Source organism: Aethalodelphis obliquidens, unplaced genomic scaffold (genome assembly GCF_003676395.1).
Source record: "Aethalodelphis obliquidens isolate GAN/ISIS:26980383/991018 unplaced genomic scaffold, ASM367639v1 scaffold33, whole genome shotgun sequence".
NCBI classification, from domain to species: domain Eukaryota; kingdom Metazoa; phylum Chordata; class Mammalia; order Artiodactyla; family Delphinidae; genus Aethalodelphis; species Aethalodelphis obliquidens.
This window is the reverse complement of record NW_020837977.1, coordinates 5117325-5136984: the sequence shown is the minus strand read 5'-3', so window position 1 is coordinate 5136984 and position 19660 is coordinate 5117325. Positions and strand designations below refer to the sequence as shown.

Below are 19660 nucleotides of genomic sequence, written 5' to 3'. Positions count from 1 at the left end.
CCTGCACTCAATATATACCAATAGCCAAGTAACACATTGTTTTGGAAGGAAGGAAGGTAATGAGAAAGGAATCATGGATCTAAGTCAGTATGTGTTATTTACAGCTTACGATCTCTTTCCATTCCGACCATTATTGGAATAGTAGAAATTATAGATTTATGTTGTAGTCAGGAATCATTAATAATTAGGTTCAACTCATCAGTATTTATAGGTTTAACTGGGTGTGAAATAGCTAGATGGCTCCTGCTTCACATTTTTTCTCTTCCATCATTCTAATTTTATATTTATTTCTGAAGCCCTGAGGTAGCAAGGTCTAGTGGAAAGAATATGGATTCAGGAACAAGAGACTTGGCTTCTCATCCTGATGTGGATGGGCCCTGGGAAGATCATTAAAACCTACCAGTGTTGCCCTTCCAAAGACTGAATTTTATATGTTTAACATTTTAAAAATATTTTTAAAGCATCTATCTTGACTGTAGATCTCAAATACTATGACTAATAGCATTACTTTTGAAAGCCACACACTAAAATTTATGTTTAGTTTTGAAAGTTTAGAACTGCAGAAACAGTTGCCATCTCTATCCAAAAGAAAATTATTCCATTTAATATATTTTATACATGCCACCTGTCTAGGCCAAGGGATAGACACAGTGTTACAGGAATTATTTGAAAAGTTATTTCATTCTTTCCTTCTCTATCATGCTAAAAAGATTGCTCAATATTGGTCTCATATTTCTATTTATTTATCGTTCTAAGGCATCCAGAATCATGCCATTCAAGGAAAATCCCCAGGGTCTTAGAAGGTTAAGAACATGGGCTTTGAGTTAAGGTATTGCTGGACTGGTATCCTGGAATGAGCACGTACTGGTTATGTCATCTTGAGCAAGGCACTTACCTTTCTGAACCTCAATTTCTTTATCTGTAAATCAAAGATGATAATACCCAACCCAAGGTGATTGACAATTAATGAGAATTCTTATTATGAGAATTAAGCGGAATAAGTACAGTGGCTGCATATAATAATCACTCAATATGTGGAAAGTGATAAAAATGATAATTATTAACCAAAGTCACAAAGCAAATGAGATCATAACTTTGGCTGTCCTTCAGCTACAAGTCCAAGAATATCCCTACCTTCTAGGAAATACAATTTCTACTTATGGACATTTTGATCTTAAGCTGAAACAAAATCCAAATGGCAAATCTGAAACCCATAGCTATTGCTGTTTTACACTGACTTTCTCTTTTATTATAATCCTGACTACATGATGCTTGCAAAGGTGCAAAAGAATGTTTTGAATATCACCATCACTAAAACCAATATAATTCGTTTTTTTTCTTTAAGAAAAAAAGAATAGAATAACATTAAAGAAGAATGAAAAAGGGGGGGAAATCCATAATTTCACCATCGTTAACCACACTGCTGCTTTCAGTGAAAACAATGGCTTGCCCTTATTTCTGAATATATTCACCCTTGGCTCAGGTCCCTTTCCCTATTATACTGTTGCAACCATAATTTTTATGATTTTTCCACACTGTTTTTCACATTATTTATTTGAAGACTGTATCATCTGGTACAAGTCACATGAACTCAGGGCTTCCGTCAGTCCATCTGTAGTCCCTAATTTTCACATTTTTATTTTAGAAATCATTGGCGGAATATGATGCGCTGATTTTTTTGTCATCAAATGCTTTGATATTTTCTTATCAATTTGTGCTAAATTATATTATTAGCAGTAAATTTAACATCGTAAGATTCATAGATGCTAGTAGGTCATCTCGTCCATCTGCCTTAACATTCTTACCATTAATTATTTATTATCCTTGTAGCTCCCTAGCATTTCCTACAACAGAGACACATGGTAGATTGGGAAAGTGGGCAGGGGCATGGGGAGGAATATTTATAAAGTGCCACACACAGATGGACGCTTAATAAATGCTGTTTAGTGATCCTCACTGATGACAAGGGCAGATGGAAAACATTATTCATAAGGGATATGGAGATGGATGTTTATAGTTCAGTGAACCTCTTCCCTTTTCTACTTAATGCACAGGGGGAAAAAAAATCAAGCAAATTACTTGTGACACGTTCTCGTTTTTTAAATCAGATCCATTAATGAAGGATACCATTGATTCGTTAGAAATTGGGGGTTTTTTTCATGCTGGAATCTAGAACACATCATTTTGAATATGCACAGTCAGGAAAAGAGGGAAGGGTACCAATGGATGTGGCTACACTGAGGGTCCTAAGGTGAGTTTGCGCAGTCGTCTGCTCTGAGTCTAAAGATAAGGTCACCTATACATTGTGGTTTGAATACATCGGGAAAGTTTCTGCCTTTCACCTTAAGTTATTTTCCCAATCCAAATACTGCTCTGCTTGTATTTCCATTACTGTAGGCTCATTCCTTTGATTAACCTTTGCCCCCTTCTTACAGTCTTCACATGACAATATTTTATATCACTTAGAAAGAGAAAACCTCATCATTGAAGGGTATAAGCTCATCTTTTGAAAAAAGTTTAGACTCTTAACTTTGATACTTTCTTTTCTTTTCTTTGTCCTTTTATTAGTAGCAGTTCTATCATAATGGCTTTTCTGGCTCAAATACTTTACCTAGGAGTGAGTATACGCTGAGGAATTGAAAATTCACTTTTGTCCAATTTTAAACTTAAGAAATTGACCAGAGTGAACTTTTTTCTTGTTCTTTATCTATCCGGTGGAATATGTAGATGAGTTGAGGTCACACAGAAATCTCATAGAACCAGGAAATTTCAGAGATAGAAGGTGCCTTGGAGACAGTCTTGTCCATTTCTCAGTAGAGCAGGCGGTCACCTGGTGTCTGCCTGAATATTACCAGGCCCAGGAGTGCCTGGAGGAAGCAAATTCCACTCTGGGGCAGCAGTGATTATTAGAGAGTCTTAACTTGTTTATCACTTGTTCCTTACGTAGCTCCAGAAAATCTAGCTCGTATTTTGAGCCCAGGCCTTATTAAAATAAGCAAATAAGGGCCGGCAGAATGTCTAAACAAATTGGAAATCACCATAATCAACTGACGTTGGATGATGTTAGCCAGAACATGTGGCCAAGAAAAAGGATAGTAGTGCTTTGAAATTCATTAGTCACTCATTCATTCATTCTTTCGGGTAGTCCACAAACATTTGGTAAGCACTTGCATCCCAAAGATACAGATGTGGATGAGAGATGTTTATCACTTCTAAGAGCTCACAGCCAAGAAGGTATTTTCACTTAAAGCTCACATGGTACCACCTTCTTCTCTCTCGCAGCTTTTATCAGCTTTGTAGTTAGCTGCTTGTGTATGTTTGTCTGTAGCATGTTTACCTACCTCCACTAGAATATAAGTTCCATGGTGTCACCTCAAGCAGAGTAAAGGCTCATAAATATTTGCTAAATGAATGAATAAGAAAGAATTCTAAGTGAATAGTTGCGATACAATGAGAAAAGCATTAAAACAGAGCAAACTTTTAACCCAGCGTGGCAGAAGAGATGAATTCTCCCTGAACAAGATATTTGTTCTTGACCTTGAATAACGAGTAAGAGTTTATCAGATGGAGAATTTGGAAAAGAGCTTTTCGTACATGAAAGTCATGTTGGGTTTGGGGAGTGGCAGGTAATGTGAGGTAGCTGGAAGGAGAGGAAAATGATTGTTAAATAAATGTTAAATAAAATGATTAGTGACTTTTTCATTCACGTGATATTTATTATGTGTCTGCTGTATGCCAGGCACCTGGGATACAATGATAAATCAAATCTGACTTGATCCTGCCCACAAGGAACTTGGTTTAGTGGAGAGGATAGATATTAATCAAATAATCAAAATACTCATCCCAGCAAACTTAAAACTCCTGTTGTGACCAGTGGTCCAGGTAAAGGTATCTGATTATATATAAGTTCTTAAAATAGGAGGATGACTGTATATTCAAGGAAGTCAGGTGGTATTGACTAAGATGTGATCCTTGAGTTAATATCTGAAGGGGACGGGGGGAGAAAATAGAAGATGTGCAAATTCCCTGTCGCAGAAGGCGAATGGCACGTGTAAAGAAATGAAAGCAAAAGTTAGAACAGAGACACAGGGAGAGGGAGGAAGGTACTGAACCGCAGAGATAAGTAGAGGACAGACCTTGCAGTCTTTGTATTGTTCTGTGTCTATCCTGAGACTAGAAGCGTGGAAGCGTGTTCTACTAGAGATGGCCCGGATCTACCACTGTTTGGGCTGCAGCGTGCAGAACCGACTGCAGGGGTCCAGAGCCGGAGGAGGTAGTTCTCCTAAACACCGGCCCTAGGGAAGCAAAGGCAAGGGAAGAACGATTCTGTGAAGCGCATCTGTCTTCAGAAGAGAACAGTCTAGTTGCCTGACTGCGGTCATCACCCTCTAAAGAAACAAGCTATGTATAGGAGATAACATGCCTCAACTTAGTGTCGTTTGAGTCCAGTGTTTTGACATGGGTGTAGACAAAGAAAGAAAAGCTTTTTAAAACTTCCACTAGAAGGTGAAAAGCAAAGAATAATGAGCTGGGGTGTAATGGAAAGAGACTTACATAGGCATCTGCAGATCTGGGTTCTGGTCCAAGTTCAGCAACTACCAGAGAGGTCAGCCAAGTCACGTGGCCTTGTTGGATCTCAGTTTTGAAAGCTGTAAATAGGGAAACTGGACCAGATCATATCCAAGCTCTCTTCTGCCACATACTGTGATTCCTGTCTCCAAACATGGGGGTATCTAAAGCACGGTATACGTTTAAGTCATAGAAACTAACCTCAAATCTGACTCAGTATTGGAGCTTTTAATAAAAGCTCCGTTGCCTACAGTGTGTTTGGTTGTGGAGAAGTAAGGGACCGGAATGTAGTTGAAAAGTGTATTTTTACTATGAAACAGAGCCCCATTGAGAAACATCTCTTGGCAAGAATCTTACTGCTAAACATTCCAGACCAACCATTGCATGATCTAAAATTTAATTTTATTGGAAGAAACCTTAAAAAAAAGGTTCAAATCCTATCCAAGCTTCATGAACATTTTTTTTTACTTGGTTTCATAGAGGCTAAATCTGACTTATGTCACACACCGAGATGGAATATGAAATTGAAGTCAGTCACCCAAATAGAAGGTTGTATCATTCACAGGGAACCGCAGGTAGCGACTGAAGTTTGTGATTTCTTTTATCAGGATATTACAGGGTGGCCCAGCCTCATTTCCCATTCCTTTCAGTGGCGCCAATAGTTTCTCTGTTGCCTTTTTTATTTTTCTCATCGCCTTTCATCTTTATTTATCCCCTCCACTCCGCTGTGACTCTGGGAAAACTTCTGCAAAAGGAGACATTTAAAAGAACATGTCTTGGGCCCCAACATAAAGGGCACTTTTACTGTCATAATAGAAAATCTTCCACCAGCTGAATGGCTGAATGCTCATATGAAGTCTGAGCCTTTTTTGGTGGGTTTTGAAACAGACTGAAAATTTCAAGCCACAACTATACCTTGTAGTTTATAAAAGGTCTAAGATGCACTATAACATTAGTATTATATTTTTCAGCATAGAGAAGGATTTTTCATGAGCTGTGTCTTATAAAAGGCCATTTTTCTAAAGGCAAACCTAGTGTTTTACTCTCTAATTATAGCAAATGTATATATAGGAGCTAATTCTTTAAATAATTCTGTCTTCTGGTGAAGAAAATTCATATTATGTGTCTAAATAAAATGGTTTATAAATTTGGTCAGTTGGAGACATTGATGATATGGAAAGATGCTCATATTACATATTCTACTTATTACTTGTCTTTTCTCCTTCATACTGCAACACAGTGCTTCCTTTGACCACTGAAAGCAAAGCTTTTAGGATTTTGTTTGAGTGTATCTAAAAAAAGCATCGGGTATACCAAGGATAAAAGTCCTGGATTTTTTTTTAAACTAAGGAGTAAATAGTTATGCTAAAATTGAGGAACCTATTGATATTAGCAGCCTTTCATTGAAGGAAAGAAATGCTGCTTCCACTTTTCTGAGGACAAGGATAGTGTTTCGGTTATTACTAGAACTTGACATATTAAAAAACAATCAACAGTATAAATTCATTAGTATTTCTGCCCAAGTTCTAAAGTACTTCAGTAGGTTTGTTGAATTTCTTAGGATAGCTGAAGATTTCCAGGACCTTACTTTAAAATAAATCTGATTTGTTTTTCACTAGTTATAAACTTATTCTTTTTCTTTAGTAAATTCTGGAGGTGCTTTTTAAAATTGAGTGAGTAGTGATTTTTTTTAAGCACTGATTACATTTCAGCTAACCATTCTGGCGCCTTTCTCTGCAGATAGCTACTGCAAATAATCTTTGCGACTCTCTGAAACAGACATAGCTGTTCCAAAAACATGCATTTACTACTTAATACCATACATAAAAATATACGAAAATGCCTTAGAGCTGTACATAGAGTGATTTAGACTTAAAGGTCTAGGAGCTGCTTGTTTGCAAGTGTGTGCTCAGCTCGTACCAGCAACACAGAAAGGAAATGGTAAACATCACTTAGGTCTTTAGAAAGATTTGCTTTTCATCTTCACAGAATCACACATGGGACTTATCCTGCCTTGCTACACTAAGGAAGTATCAAGTATATGACATATGGTAGTATTTTTGAGACTACAGTAAAAAAAAAAAAAATCCCTCCCCCCCACAACTCCCCTGCCTCAGACCTGGAGTCTCAAGCAGTAATAATGATGCCATGATCAGAAAGTTGTGTTTTGTCAGGTTGAGCCCTGAACGGGTAGCAGCATAATTCCATGCTGCTGGTGGAGCCTGGTGCAGCTGTGCAAAATGAGAATGTTGTTTATTGTTTCAAGAGTCGCTTTTTTTCTCTAACAGACTGATGAAGGGATGTTTAGTACATTTGCAACTGGTCGACTGACTGTTGCAAGCTTGACTTCGAATTGATTGAACAAGGGGAAATAAACCAGCAAACAGCCCAAAGAAAAAATTCACTGAGATTCTGACCTTGACATAAAAATGTGTGTTCAGCTTATATCTCTTTGTGTATATAAATTCTACACAGTTGTATAACATCTCCATAGTTTAAACATGGAATTATTACATTTTATATTAAACTTATACACTAAATTGAATTACATGATTGATTCTCATGGGATAAAATTATTATGGTAGACAGCATTTCACTTATAAAACTAAACGTGAGAAAACAGCATCATATCCACTTTAATTAGTAAAATTAAAAACAAAAATTTTGCAAGCTCTCAAGAGTGGCAAGACACAGTGAACGGACAGATTCATTGCTAGAAATAAAATTAACATGGCAGAAAAGAACAGATTAAAAATGGAAAGTTAAAAACACTAAATAAAATGAATGAAACTTTTATGATGTTCTGAATGCAGTCTGTTTCAAGCCCTCATAAATATTAAAGGACTCTTGAAATGAAATATGAAAACCACCTTTTCTTAAGAAACTAGACATGAAAAAATGTCTTCATGGATCTGAGGCACTATGTTATGTTTATTTCTATCTAAAGTTAGGATGGTGATTGGAGAGGAAGGGTGGCAATGGCCACAGAATCATAGCGAGAGGGAAAAAATTAACCAAGTGTCATAGGAAATGAAAGAATTGTAGGCATGGAAATGCCATGGTTTGATGCATGAAGAAACTGAAAGTCCAACCAGAAAGGTGAGGGGGATGCAGGAGGGCAGCCCAACTAGACCCAGGGGTCGTGAGCCTGAGAGCAGGACCCCTTTTTTTTTTTTTTTTTTTGCGGTACGTGGGCCTCTCACTGTTGTGGCCTCTCCCGTTGCGGAGCGCAGGCTCAGCGGCCATGGCTCACGGGCCCAGCCGCTCCGCGGCATGTGGGATCTTCCCGGACCGGGGCACGAACCCACATCTCCTGCATTGGCAGGCGGACTCTCAACCGTTGCGCCACCAGGGAAGCCCAGCAGAACCCCTTTTGCAATCTCATACAACCTCCCGTGAAAAGCAACTTGGTTTAGATGTTTTTTGCTTCTTCTGGAGAGAAACATGGTATTTTCAGCTCAGGAGGTTTTCTTATTAAGGATGTAGAAAACTTCACAAAGTATGTACAAGTTTGAAAAGATAAGAGTTTGGTTTTGTGGTTGGTTAAGAGGCCATGAGGATAGAAAGATCTAGGGAACGGGATAGGAAGAGAGGGAGAGAAACCGAAGAGAGATAAGTTGGGGGTGGAGAAATAGAGATGGGAAAATGAGAGAGAAAAAATACAGAGGAAGAGAGAGCAGGAAGAAGGGTGGGCGGACGGGTGGGCAGGTAGACAGAAAGGCTCAGCGCGTTTCTAAGGCACTGCTGAGCAGGGCTTGACCTGAATTACAGGCTTACAATTGTGACCACTTGTGTACTATGACTATTCTGAAAGGCTGATTAACTCTGAACACTAGTTACAGCTCTTCAACTGCTCGAGAACTTACACCTTTGAGTCTCTACTCTTCACCAGGTCACAAGCAGAATATTCTGCCCAGGGAGAATAAAAAATTTTTAATCTCAGTAACAATAATCAGAGCAGATCATCTTTAAGTCTTTAAGAAAATAAAATCAACAGGTTACGTTCACTCATGATAAATTTCTCTACCCCTGCTTTGAAGAGAGGGCGTTGAATTTCAGGCTGTCTTTTATTGTGAGGTTTGTAATCAACACTGAATTTCTTATAATAGAAAGTTCTTGATTAGTGAAGAAGATACTTTGAAATTTAAGTCTTATGACCTCTCTTCACTTGAGACACATATTCTTCAAAAAGGGGAATTCACTGCAGATCATGAGTGTGAAATTATTTGAAATAAATGGTGACCTACTGGTAACTATGACAGAGCATTTATGCTTTTAGTAATGGCTTTTACAAGAAAGGAAGTCACAGTAAGCCCTTGACCGTAAACATGAGATGTTTGTACTGCACTGGAGTTTGCTCTCAGTCTTTCTGGAAAGCCTCTTATATGATACCATAATCAGCTCAAAGACCATCTCGCTTCTTCACATTAGTAAGTCATGATATTCTACAAAGAGTGAATTCATTGTATGTTTATGTGTAGCCAAATTAAAAATGGATTAACTTCCTGCTTATTATTCATATGGGCCGTTCACATAATCTATATGGATGGCTGAGATATCATTGCACCTAAAACCAAGTAATTTGCTGGAGAACAGACATTCAGATTCACCACTCGAATTGCCCATCTCTAATATTTTCAGTTTTTTTGCCCGATCCTAATAGTATTACTGTGCCCTCTCTTGCATGCTGTATGTGGGGTGTGTGTATACGTGTGTGTGTGTGTGTGGTCCATTGCCATCTGAATACAAAATTTCGACGTGGGCATCAGTGGCATCAAAGTTACATGCTATTACCCACTATATGTAAGTACAGTGCTCGGTAGAGAAAAACTGGGACCAATGATTCCTGACCTTATAGGCTTAAAATCCATTAGAGGGGACTGAACATATGTATAAGGGAAAAAAATTTAAATGCTAGCATTTATTGACTAGACATCAGTATAGCTTTTAATCATAGCTGTTGTGCAGTTGATTGGAAGCTACACTTAAAGGAGGAATGTGAGTTTTCTTATTCTATTCAGATATACCTCCCTGTACTGAGCCCTTCACATAAACTATCTCATTTAATTGTCATAACACTGCCTATAAAGTAGATACTATTATCCTCATTTTGTAGATTAAGAAATTGGGGCTTAGAGAATTTGATACTTGCCCAAATTATTGTATTTCTCCTTTATTGTAAAAATAGTCATTTTTATCATCTGCAATGAGAGTGTGTATATATATGCTTTAAATATCTCTGTAACTATGTAGTTGAAAAAACTCCCATTTCAAGTATATTTCTTAGCCGTATTTGAAATACTTCTTACATAGTCCAGCTACATTTTTTTCATAAATTTGACTTATTTTCATTTGAGAGAATACTTGGCTTCCAGGTGGAGAAATAAATTTAACTTACAGGAGCAGAGAAACCAAAGACATGCCAAAATTGGTGTGTATCTTAAAAGAGAATTCTAATTATAAGGACCTCTTAAATCTAAAAGCTTTTCCCTTTGGTATAAGCCATTGACTGTGTGAAACATGGTGTTTTACATTGAAAGCGGTATTTGGGATGAATTGCTTGAAGCACCATGGTTTTCTGCAAAAACATTATAGGGGAAGATCAAATAAGAAGATGCTTACTGCTGCAGATCAGAAGAATAGATCAATAAGAGGGAACAGTAGAGCAGTCATGTTTTAAAGAATTAGTACACAGGAGAAAAGAGCTGTGGGTCAAAGAATATAAACACACACACACATTCTGACATATCTTATGTACACACAAACATATATACACATAACGTAAACATAGATGCATTTTAGTCAGGTGATCCAAATGACTCCATTTATGCATTTTTCTGGCCATATACATTATCCCCACGAGATCTCTTGTCAGCTGTCTCGTGGAAAACAATTAAAGAACTGACTATTTAACATTTATCGGACCCTCACAATATATAAGCACTGTGCTCAGTGATAAAGATATAACAGAGAAGATTGTCTTTGTCTTCAAGGGCTCCCAGCATCCTTGGGAAAGGTGTTATTGCAGTGGCATGATGAAATAGAAGAGACGTTCACAGAAGTACATGATCATAGAGGAGTTGTATTATGGAGGGCTTTTTAGAGGAAGTGATATCTGAGCTGAGTCTTGGAGAGCAAGCCACAGTTAGTCAAAGGGAGATGGGAAAGGTGGAGGCCCTTCCAGGACACAGCATGAACGAAGGCCAGGAGCTTGAAACAAAACAGTGTGTATGGTCTGGGGCTGCTGGAATATGGTGATGAGGGAGGAATGAGAGGTGAAGGTGGAGAGATAGGTCAGATCTAGTAGGGCATGGTAAGGTCAAATGTGTTTCTTAGATCATTCTAGTAGCTGTGTGGAGAACGGTTTTTGTGTAGATAAAACCAGAGCTCAGGATCCAGTTTCAGGTGCTATTGTAGAAACGTAGGCAAGAGATGCTGAGGGTTTGAATCAGCATCATGGTTCGGTGGTACCCAGGACTGGGTAATGGGGGTGGAGGGCTTCAGCAATGTTTAGGAGGTACAGTTGGTTAAGACCTGGTGCTTATTTGCATGTGGACAGATAGATCAGGATTTCTCAGAGTTTTAACTTGTGTGTGGAGGCGTGGTCAATTTAATTGAAGGTGTCTGTGTTTTATCCGGGAAGAGCTGATTAGCACAGGGGTAGTTTAGGCTAGAGTTTGAGAAAGAGGTCTCTGGTGACAAATTTGGGAGCTGTCAACCTATAGGTGTATGAAATTGACTACACAGCTGCTTCTGCATAGTACGTTGTGTTGTCTTTTCCTCCTTATACCTGAAAGCAAAGATGTACATCTCCATCGAGAGACGGTAATTAATATTATACCTCCAGGTTATGCACGAACAACAGAGTGAGCCCATAGAATAGGAGATGCTTTAGGAAAAATGCAAGTAACCAAAGGGTTTGTGGTTGCTTTCTTCCAGGTGCATCCGTGGAAATGCCTGCCGCGCAGGGATATTGCTTGAGTTGACCTTCCCGCGGCCCATTCTTTTGAGGACCCTTTGTTCAGTCCAAAATGGCAGAGAAGGCGCCCCCTGGCTTAAACAGGAAGACATCAAGGTCGACACTTTCTCTTCCACCGGAACCGGTGGACATCATTAGGAGCAAAACGTGCTCCCGTAGAGTGAAAATCAACGTGGGGGGCCTCAACCACGAGGTCCTGTGGAGAACGTTGGACCGGCTGCCCAGGACCCGCCTGGGGAAGCTCCGGGACTGTAACACGCACGAGAGCCTCCTGGAGGTGTGCGATGACTACAACCTGAACGAGAACGAGTATTTCTTCGATCGGCACCCTGGAGCCTTCACTTCCATTTTAAATTTCTACCGGACAGGGAAACTCCACATGATGGAAGAAATGTGCGCTCTCTCTTTCGGCCAAGAGCTTGATTACTGGGGGATCGATGAGATCTACTTAGAATCCTGTTGCCAAGCCAGGTATCATCAAAAGAAGGAGCAGATGAACGAAGAGCTGCGGCGGGAGGCGGAGACCATGCGCGAGCGGGAGGGCGAAGAGTTTGATAACACGTGCTGCCCTGAAAAGAGGAAGAAACTGTGGGACCTGCTGGAGAAGCCCAACTCGTCCGTGGCTGCAAAGGTACGAAAAGCAGAGCGTTGCTCGCTTTCCTGTGCGCCGTCCGAAAAGGTGGTACCTGTATTCTGGAGAGCGTGGTTTTCTTCGTTTAAGATGTTTGGGTAAGAGAACCCAGGATGGCTGTGCAGGGAGACATCCTTTCCAAGATCTTATGGAGTGAAGGCGAGTTATTCGTTCTGTTAAGGCATACGATGGCGTTACTCTTTCCTAACTGTTACTATTATGTAGGCATAGACTAAGGCAGCAGGGCGATGAAGAGTTCGGGTCACCCTGGCGCTGCCTGGGGTTGGTGACTTGGAGGTTGAGGAGAGAGCACAGCTCAGATCCATCAGGCGTGGAGTCTTGCAGAAAGGCCTGGGCTCCATCCCAAAGAGAAGCCAGGTGCTGTCGTTGAAGGTGGAGGAGGTGCCTCCTGGTCTGGTTCTCTGGAGGTGCTGGGGAGACTGGAGAGCGTGGCCCCGTGTAGCACAGTGAGCTTGGGGCTCCCATATGAGGAAGGAGCTGCCTTACGCAGCAGTGTAGGGATGAATCAATGTCAGCGTGCATCCGTTGACCTCCCCTCGTGAGGTCTACTCTGACAGTGATGTTTCTGTCTGTTGGTGTATAAATGTGTCCACAACGGAGGTATTCCCATATCTCAGAGTTCACAGAGTGTTTGCTGAACACGAACGTCAATTCATATTTTTCCATTGGGCCTGCATACATCTAAATCTCAGGGTAAAATTTTTGGCCACTAATTTCAGTATTTAATTCAACGGTGTGACTCTGTTTGTCTGCTTTGATTTAGAGCTTTGAGGGTTAGTGCAAACTGATTTTCATCTCATATATTTAGTTCTTTATTTCAGTGTGAATTGTAAGAAAAAAGCCAAAAGAGTCATCTGTAACCGTAGAAGCGCAGTATTGATACTTCATGCAGATTAGATGAAAATGGAATATGCAGTAGAGAAGAGAAAAGAGTGTGTTAGCCTATAAATTCTTTGGATTACTGTTGTTTTCAATTGTCTTTTCTTATAAACAGTAAAGATTACAGAAGTATAATTGTTTCTCTGTGCTTTTTGACTGGAAATTAAAATTCTCTAAAATTCTCCGCGATAGTCTACACCATATAAATATTGTAAATAACGGGCTGAATGTAGACGATCATAAAGCCGTCTTCTTGCCCCGATGGATATTTCTAGTTTTGCATCTTTTGACTCCTAAAGTCATTTTACTTTCTTGCCAGGATGTGGAACTAAATGGAATAAAATGTTATTTCTGCTGTATGAAATGAGGAAATGCACATTTTGTGGCAAATGAAATATTTCAATTAGGTCTTTTTGTAGTTACGAATAATTTGTTTACTTTTGTTTCATCTGTAGGAAAGAGAGAGATGTGGGATTTGGTTGAGAAAGGTTACTGTTCTTTCCAATGTCAAGTGTTTAAGTTACACATTTGAGTTACTACTAAAAATATGGTGTGAATTTTGAAGCAGAATGAGATAAACCCTGGATTTAAGGGAGTGTTTTGGGTGTCAGATGAACTCTTTCGAGCTTTTAGGCAACTGAGGAATAAATCATTGTACCACGAGATGTTCCAGAGGGAGGTAACCAAATATGTAAAAATAACAGCTAAATCCAAGAAAATTTGAAAGATTCATGTGATTTATTTGCTGATAACATTACTAACACATACCTAAAATTAAGTATTGTTATAGAAAAAAATTTCAAACATATACATACTTTTTTCTGAAGAATTTCTGCTAAGGATGGGAAAAGGTCAGTAACCTCATTTCCCAGATGAGGGAGTTAATTTAATCTCTAAATTTTAGACACAGGGCCATGTCTTTTTTTTTTTTTTTAACACCTCTATTGGAGTATAATTGCTTTACAATGGTGTGTTAGTTTCTGCTGTTTAACAAAGTGAATCAGCTATATGTATACATACATCCCCATATCCCCTCCCTCTTGCGTCTGCCTCCTACCCTCCCTATCCCACCCCTCTAGGTGGTCAGAAAGCATCGAGCTGATCTCCCTGTGCTATGCGGCTGCTTCCCACTAGCTATCTGTTTTACACTTGGTAGCATATATATGTCAATGCCAGTCTCTCAGTTCGTCCCGGCTTACCCTTCCCCCTCCCCACGTCCTCAAGTCCATTCTCTACGTCTGCATCTTTATTCCTGTCCTGCCCCTGGGTTCATCAGAACAATTTTTTTTTTTTTAGATTCCATGTATGTGCGTTAGCATATGGTATTTGTTTTTCTCTTTCTGACTTACTTCACTCTGTATGACAGACTCTAGGTCCATCCACCTCACTACAAATAGCTCAATTTTGTTTCTTTTTATGGCTGGGTAATATTCCATGGTGTATATGTGCCACATCTTCTTTCTCCACTCATCTGTCAGTGGACACTTAGGTTGCTTCCATGTCCTGGCTATTGTAAATAGTGCTGCAATGCAGAGCCATGTCTTTATCTCTAAGAAGATGATGTTGATAATGGCCTATTGTCTGTAATACACCACTATATACCCCTGTACATCAGACAGAGTATTTAAACTTGCTTCAAATTATGTTTGCAAATTATGTATGTACAGATAAGATATCTACCTGCAAACTATACCCAGCAGCCAAGGACCTTGGTTTTGGAAACTTTTATGTAGTTATAAATAATAAATTTGGTTCTGTTGGTTCCGGATTATTAATCAAGCTACGGGAATCTCTGCTAACCTAGGCAGATTCTCTACTAAATTTCCATAAAGGATTTGTGTTTGTTTCTTTAAATGTCTACATTTCCCTCTCTGTTTGAATAGGGAAATATTATGCAAATTCTTTCCATTTGATTACATGGTAGTTAAGTGAAAGCATTGTTCATTTGCCTGAGGTTTGGAGCCTTTTAAAAATAGCTCTGTGTGATGCCTTATGTAAACCACTACCTTTCCTGTACTCTTCTCAAGTCATGTAACTTGTTATTTTTTGAGAATAATTATTGGTGTGGGGAGTGCTAATGCTATGTGTGTGTGAAAATGTGTGAATAGTATTTTTACAACTTAGGAAAAATTCATTTTGTCAAAGCTTCAGTTGGTTGGTACTCTAGCCCTCACTATATTATGGGTACATCAGGATCCTGCTTGTGCTATGAAACTCTTGTGTAGGAACGCTTGGAATCTATGTGTTTTTTCTCACTTGCTTGGGAGGTAAGATATCTTTGGAGGAAAGTATCTGTTTACCTTGCCTTTTCAGTTATCGCTTATTCAGTAATAATTGGTAATTCGGTTGAATGTATATAGATTGTTCTTTGTGTGCTATACACATTAGACTAGACGTGTAGAAACATACTCCCTTCTCTCCAGAATTTAAAAAATGCTCTCTTAGCTTAAACAGGGATTTCATATATTTGAAAATACTTGATTTCTTTCTCTTTTGGTTTTTCTGTATTTTATAATTTATAATAGTTCTGTAATAAAATATAAATGTTGTGAGATTACTTGCCAAATCCCTAGCATAGCAGAGAACTTTGACCTTTTCTATCAAATATTCCACAGTATATTAAAATATCTATTCACTGACATGGACTAAATGCTCAGTAGTCTATTAAGTAATAATTGTTCAGCCCATGCTAGGTGTATCCACTGTGCTATATGAAGTTATCGCAAGGCCAGCTGATCTGTTATACCATCTTTGGGTATGACCCTGACAATAGCAATTCAGCTCTTATGGAACATGCTCCTTGGTGTCATTGCTATTAATTGAACTTTCTAGTATATTAATAACTGAAAAAAATGCCAAATAGAGTTTAAAAGTGGGATATATTTAAAATGTCTCTGTTTAACAAATTAACATTTTTATACATTCACAGATTACCATGCAATACAATTGTACTTTTCACAAAATGGTAACAGGACTAAGAGACGCTGGTAGTTTTCTGGGGTGTGGTGTGATCTAGTAATGGGACCCGAGTTTATGTTTGTGGGATGGACTTTGTTTTTCAGTCCTCTGTATCTAGTGACTGTGTATTTTCCCTGACCTGGAGATAACGTACAAAGTGTACATTAGAGGCTGTTTGTGAATGTGGGCCCAGCTAAATGGGCCTGGGGAACGGCTGGGACAAATCTCTAGTTTGCCATGACATGGAATTGCAGGCTCTGGGATGCCTGACATAGGAACATGCAAGGGGAGGAGAACATGCATGGGCTTAACTGGCTGCCAGTTTCCTGCGCAGTTATTTGGAATTAGACTTGATCCGGTACCTCTTCCAGCCCAGGACAATTTAGTCAGCCTCTGAATTGGAAACATTTTCCTCTTTTCTTTAGCCTTTTCCCAAAGGAATTGCAGTAGCTATTCCCCTTTAGATACTGCGTACAGCGACTCGGCTCTAAGAGGTGTTTGAAAGTGTTTATGTAAGGGAAACGTGTTCTACGGCAGGAGGGCTTATCAGCCTCTTGGATGAAAAATGACCAGGAAGAAGCACAGCCAACCTGAGAGCTGAATGGAACTAGACTCAGTACCCTACAGCGCCCTCACTAGGATATCTGAGGAAGGTCAAGAGCAAAGTCAGCGGGTCTTCAGGCAAACCCAGTTAGGAATGGCTGAGCCCAGGAGGCAAACCTCAGTCCGGAAAGTGAGTGGACGTGGTGTGCAGGACAGTGCTGGCCAACAGGCCAACCCCAGGGGTCTGGTCAGGAAACCAGACTGTAAGCAGCCCTTATTTGAAAAGGACAGTATAAGGCGAAATCTGCAGAAGGACCTTCCTGATCATCTGAGCCAGTACAGCTACAGGTACAGAGCGCCACCCAGCAGCCCTGTTGGGCAGGGTCCAGGGTCGATGGGGACCACTCCTGATTATCTGCTTCCCTCTCCAATGTCCCCATTTATCCACAGCTGTCATTCATTTAAGGGGTACATTTTTTTCCCATTCTCCTCTTCTCCTCTCTTTCCCCACCCCCCTTTTCTCTCTCCGTCTCTCATCCTCAGGAAAATGGAAAGGATGATTGATTAGAGAATTATTAACTTTTTTCAGTAATGACCCACTAAGGAGAAAAATTAAGCTAAATTTAAATTCTCCCTAAAGAAAGAAACTGCATATGAAGGAATACGAGTTTTGTCAGGTAGGGTGGATCTTGAAGGGCTACAAACTATTGAAATACCTAAGATTTTTTTCACCCCCTCCCCACAAGAACCAATTTTCTCCTCTTGGCAATGACACTGAAAACGCATAGCATGGAGGGAAGAGGGTGACCGTGTTTCCTGCATCGGCTCATGGGCTCCAAGGCATCCACATGGCCACCATCACTGGCAAGGTGCAGCACAGCCCTTAGAGCAGGCATGGGAAGGGTCCCAAGACCTCAGTCCTCCTTGGATCAAGAAGGAAGCTGGTGAGGGTGGACGTCTGTCCCTGGAGCTCCAGGTCTCTGAGGAGCCAGAGACCGAAGTCATGAGTTTCCTAGGGGATGGTGCCTATTCATTGGCCTTCGATGGTAGCCTTGAGAACCATACTCTCTCTTCTGACAGAATTAGAGTGTGGGCCTTTCAAGTCATGGAAACAGTAGAAAGAAAATAAATCCAAATAAGACAAAACTCCTGTGTACTCTTCAAGAGGAAAAGAATGCTTAACATTCTGATTCTGTTTCTAGTATGTGGATAAGTTATTCTCATGCTTTGAATGAAAAAAAGGAAGGTATGAGAACAGAGCCATAAATGATTTACTTTCAGTCCAAGAACAGAATTTTCACATGTTGTGTGTAAATATATGCACACACACATAGTGTATATATATATATATATATATAGACATATATACACACATGTATGTAGTATATATATGTCTATATATATATAGTCAAGTGGAACAACTCTGTCCATACAAAACCCTCAGTTTAGCTTTTTGATGACTTTCTTAGTGATTAACGATAACAGTAGCCATCAAAACCATGAACGGGCCCCCCGCAAAGTAAACAACGCAATGTGAGTGCACTCAGAAATCTCCCTACGTTGGGGCCCCTGTGGGGACTGAGCTGTACTCCATTCCTTACCTTGGATTGCCAGTGGCCTAATTAGTGTGCCACTCCTGCTGCTTTTGTGTTGAATGCTTACTGCTTTCCCTTCTTGGCCTTTCCTTTCTGTATCCCCACTGCACAGATTAGGTTTTTGTGCTTTTCCGATAACAGGGAACAAGGGTTCAGAGGCGCTCACAGGAGGTAACTTAACAGAACTTGGCCAGTCTGTGGAGGATTCACTTGGAGATATATTTTTCCTTTTTCAAATAGGAAACCTGCAGATGAACAGGTTGAAAGCCTTGAAGAAATTAGGTATAAGAAAATAAAACAGATAAGATAGAAAATAACATTGGGTTTTGATGAAAATGTCTCAACTATTCCATTGTTTGGTTCCAGTGGTCCTATTTCTAGATCCGTGCTTCTTTGCTTTCCCCAAAGAACTGCCTTGAAAATGTACCACTCTCTGCCCTTTTGGCCTCATTTGATCAGGAAGAGAAGGGCGAGAAAAGAGGAAGAAATTGATAAAACGTTTACGTCCCATGTCCTTATACAGAGTGCCAGAAGTCGTGGTTTTGCTGAAAATACCCCAGTTAAAGTTATTAGACTTTTGTCCTCGTCTAATTATTTATAACATCTCCTTTCACTCTTAAAAAGTGCCCCAGTTTGGACAATAAACTATATGATCACCTTGCATGTGAATATTTTTAAAAAAGAAATTACCCACGAATCATGTACTTTTCATTTCCTCTTTGCTTGTTGGTTACATCTGAAGAGGGCCAGTCTTAATCTTCAAGCAATTTTTTCATCTCTTCTGAAAGATCATTGGTTTCTATTAATATTAAAAAAAGACATTCAGATTTCTTTCAAGCTTGATTTTTAAACCTCAGTAAGTAATTATCATTTTCAAAGAAAAAAAAAAAACTAGGGACTTCTTTCTACATTATCTAATGTTATCACAAAACAGAGTACATTGGCAGTATTTAAATATTCTGGTTTTGAAAATCCATGTACCCCGCTTTGGTTATTAACAGATTTGTTTTCTTTCAAGTGAGAGACTTTATAAAGTGACGGATGTACTATTTTAGGTAAGCATAAGTATTTTGAATGTTTAACACTCTCTGCTTTGGAAGGCTCTAGAAGGGTTTGAATAATGTTTTAGATTAAGTGTTCATGTCTGAGCTTTATCTCCCATTTTAAAAAAAGAAGCAAAACAAATACTTTCCAAATGTGAAGGGTTTATAAGAAAGTTCCCATGGTGCCTTATGCCTTGACCTCAGAGAGCTTGCCCGTACTTTAACTTTTAAGCATTTACGCTGTCTAGTGGAACTTGGCCCTGGAAGTTTCATCTAATAAGTGTATGAAAGTAGTCTGTAACTGCTTTGATTACTCAAGGAGATGGGTAGTCTCTGCCTCATCCGTATGGATTTATATTGTTACTATTTAACTTTTCCCCCAGCATGTTAGGGTGTTCAGGGTAGCTATCAATTAGTGCTGTGATATGGTACAGATAGAGCA

At 39.4% G+C, this 19660-nt stretch overlaps 1 protein-coding gene across 2 annotated transcripts in view; it reads left to right on the top strand.

Moving 5' to 3' along the window:
• Positions 1 to 19660, top strand: part of KCNB2 (potassium voltage-gated channel subfamily B member 2) — a 397058-nt gene that overhangs the window by 17182 nt on the left and 360216 nt on the right. For both annotated transcript variants that reach the window (XM_027127921.1, XM_027127922.1), the window contains exon 2: positions 11509 to 12179. In XM_027127921.1, coding sequence (XP_026983722.1) covers positions 11601 to 12179 — 579 coding nt within the window. In that variant the 5' untranslated portion in view covers positions 11509 to 11600. The remainder of the gene's footprint in view (positions 1 to 11508; positions 12180 to 19660) is intronic.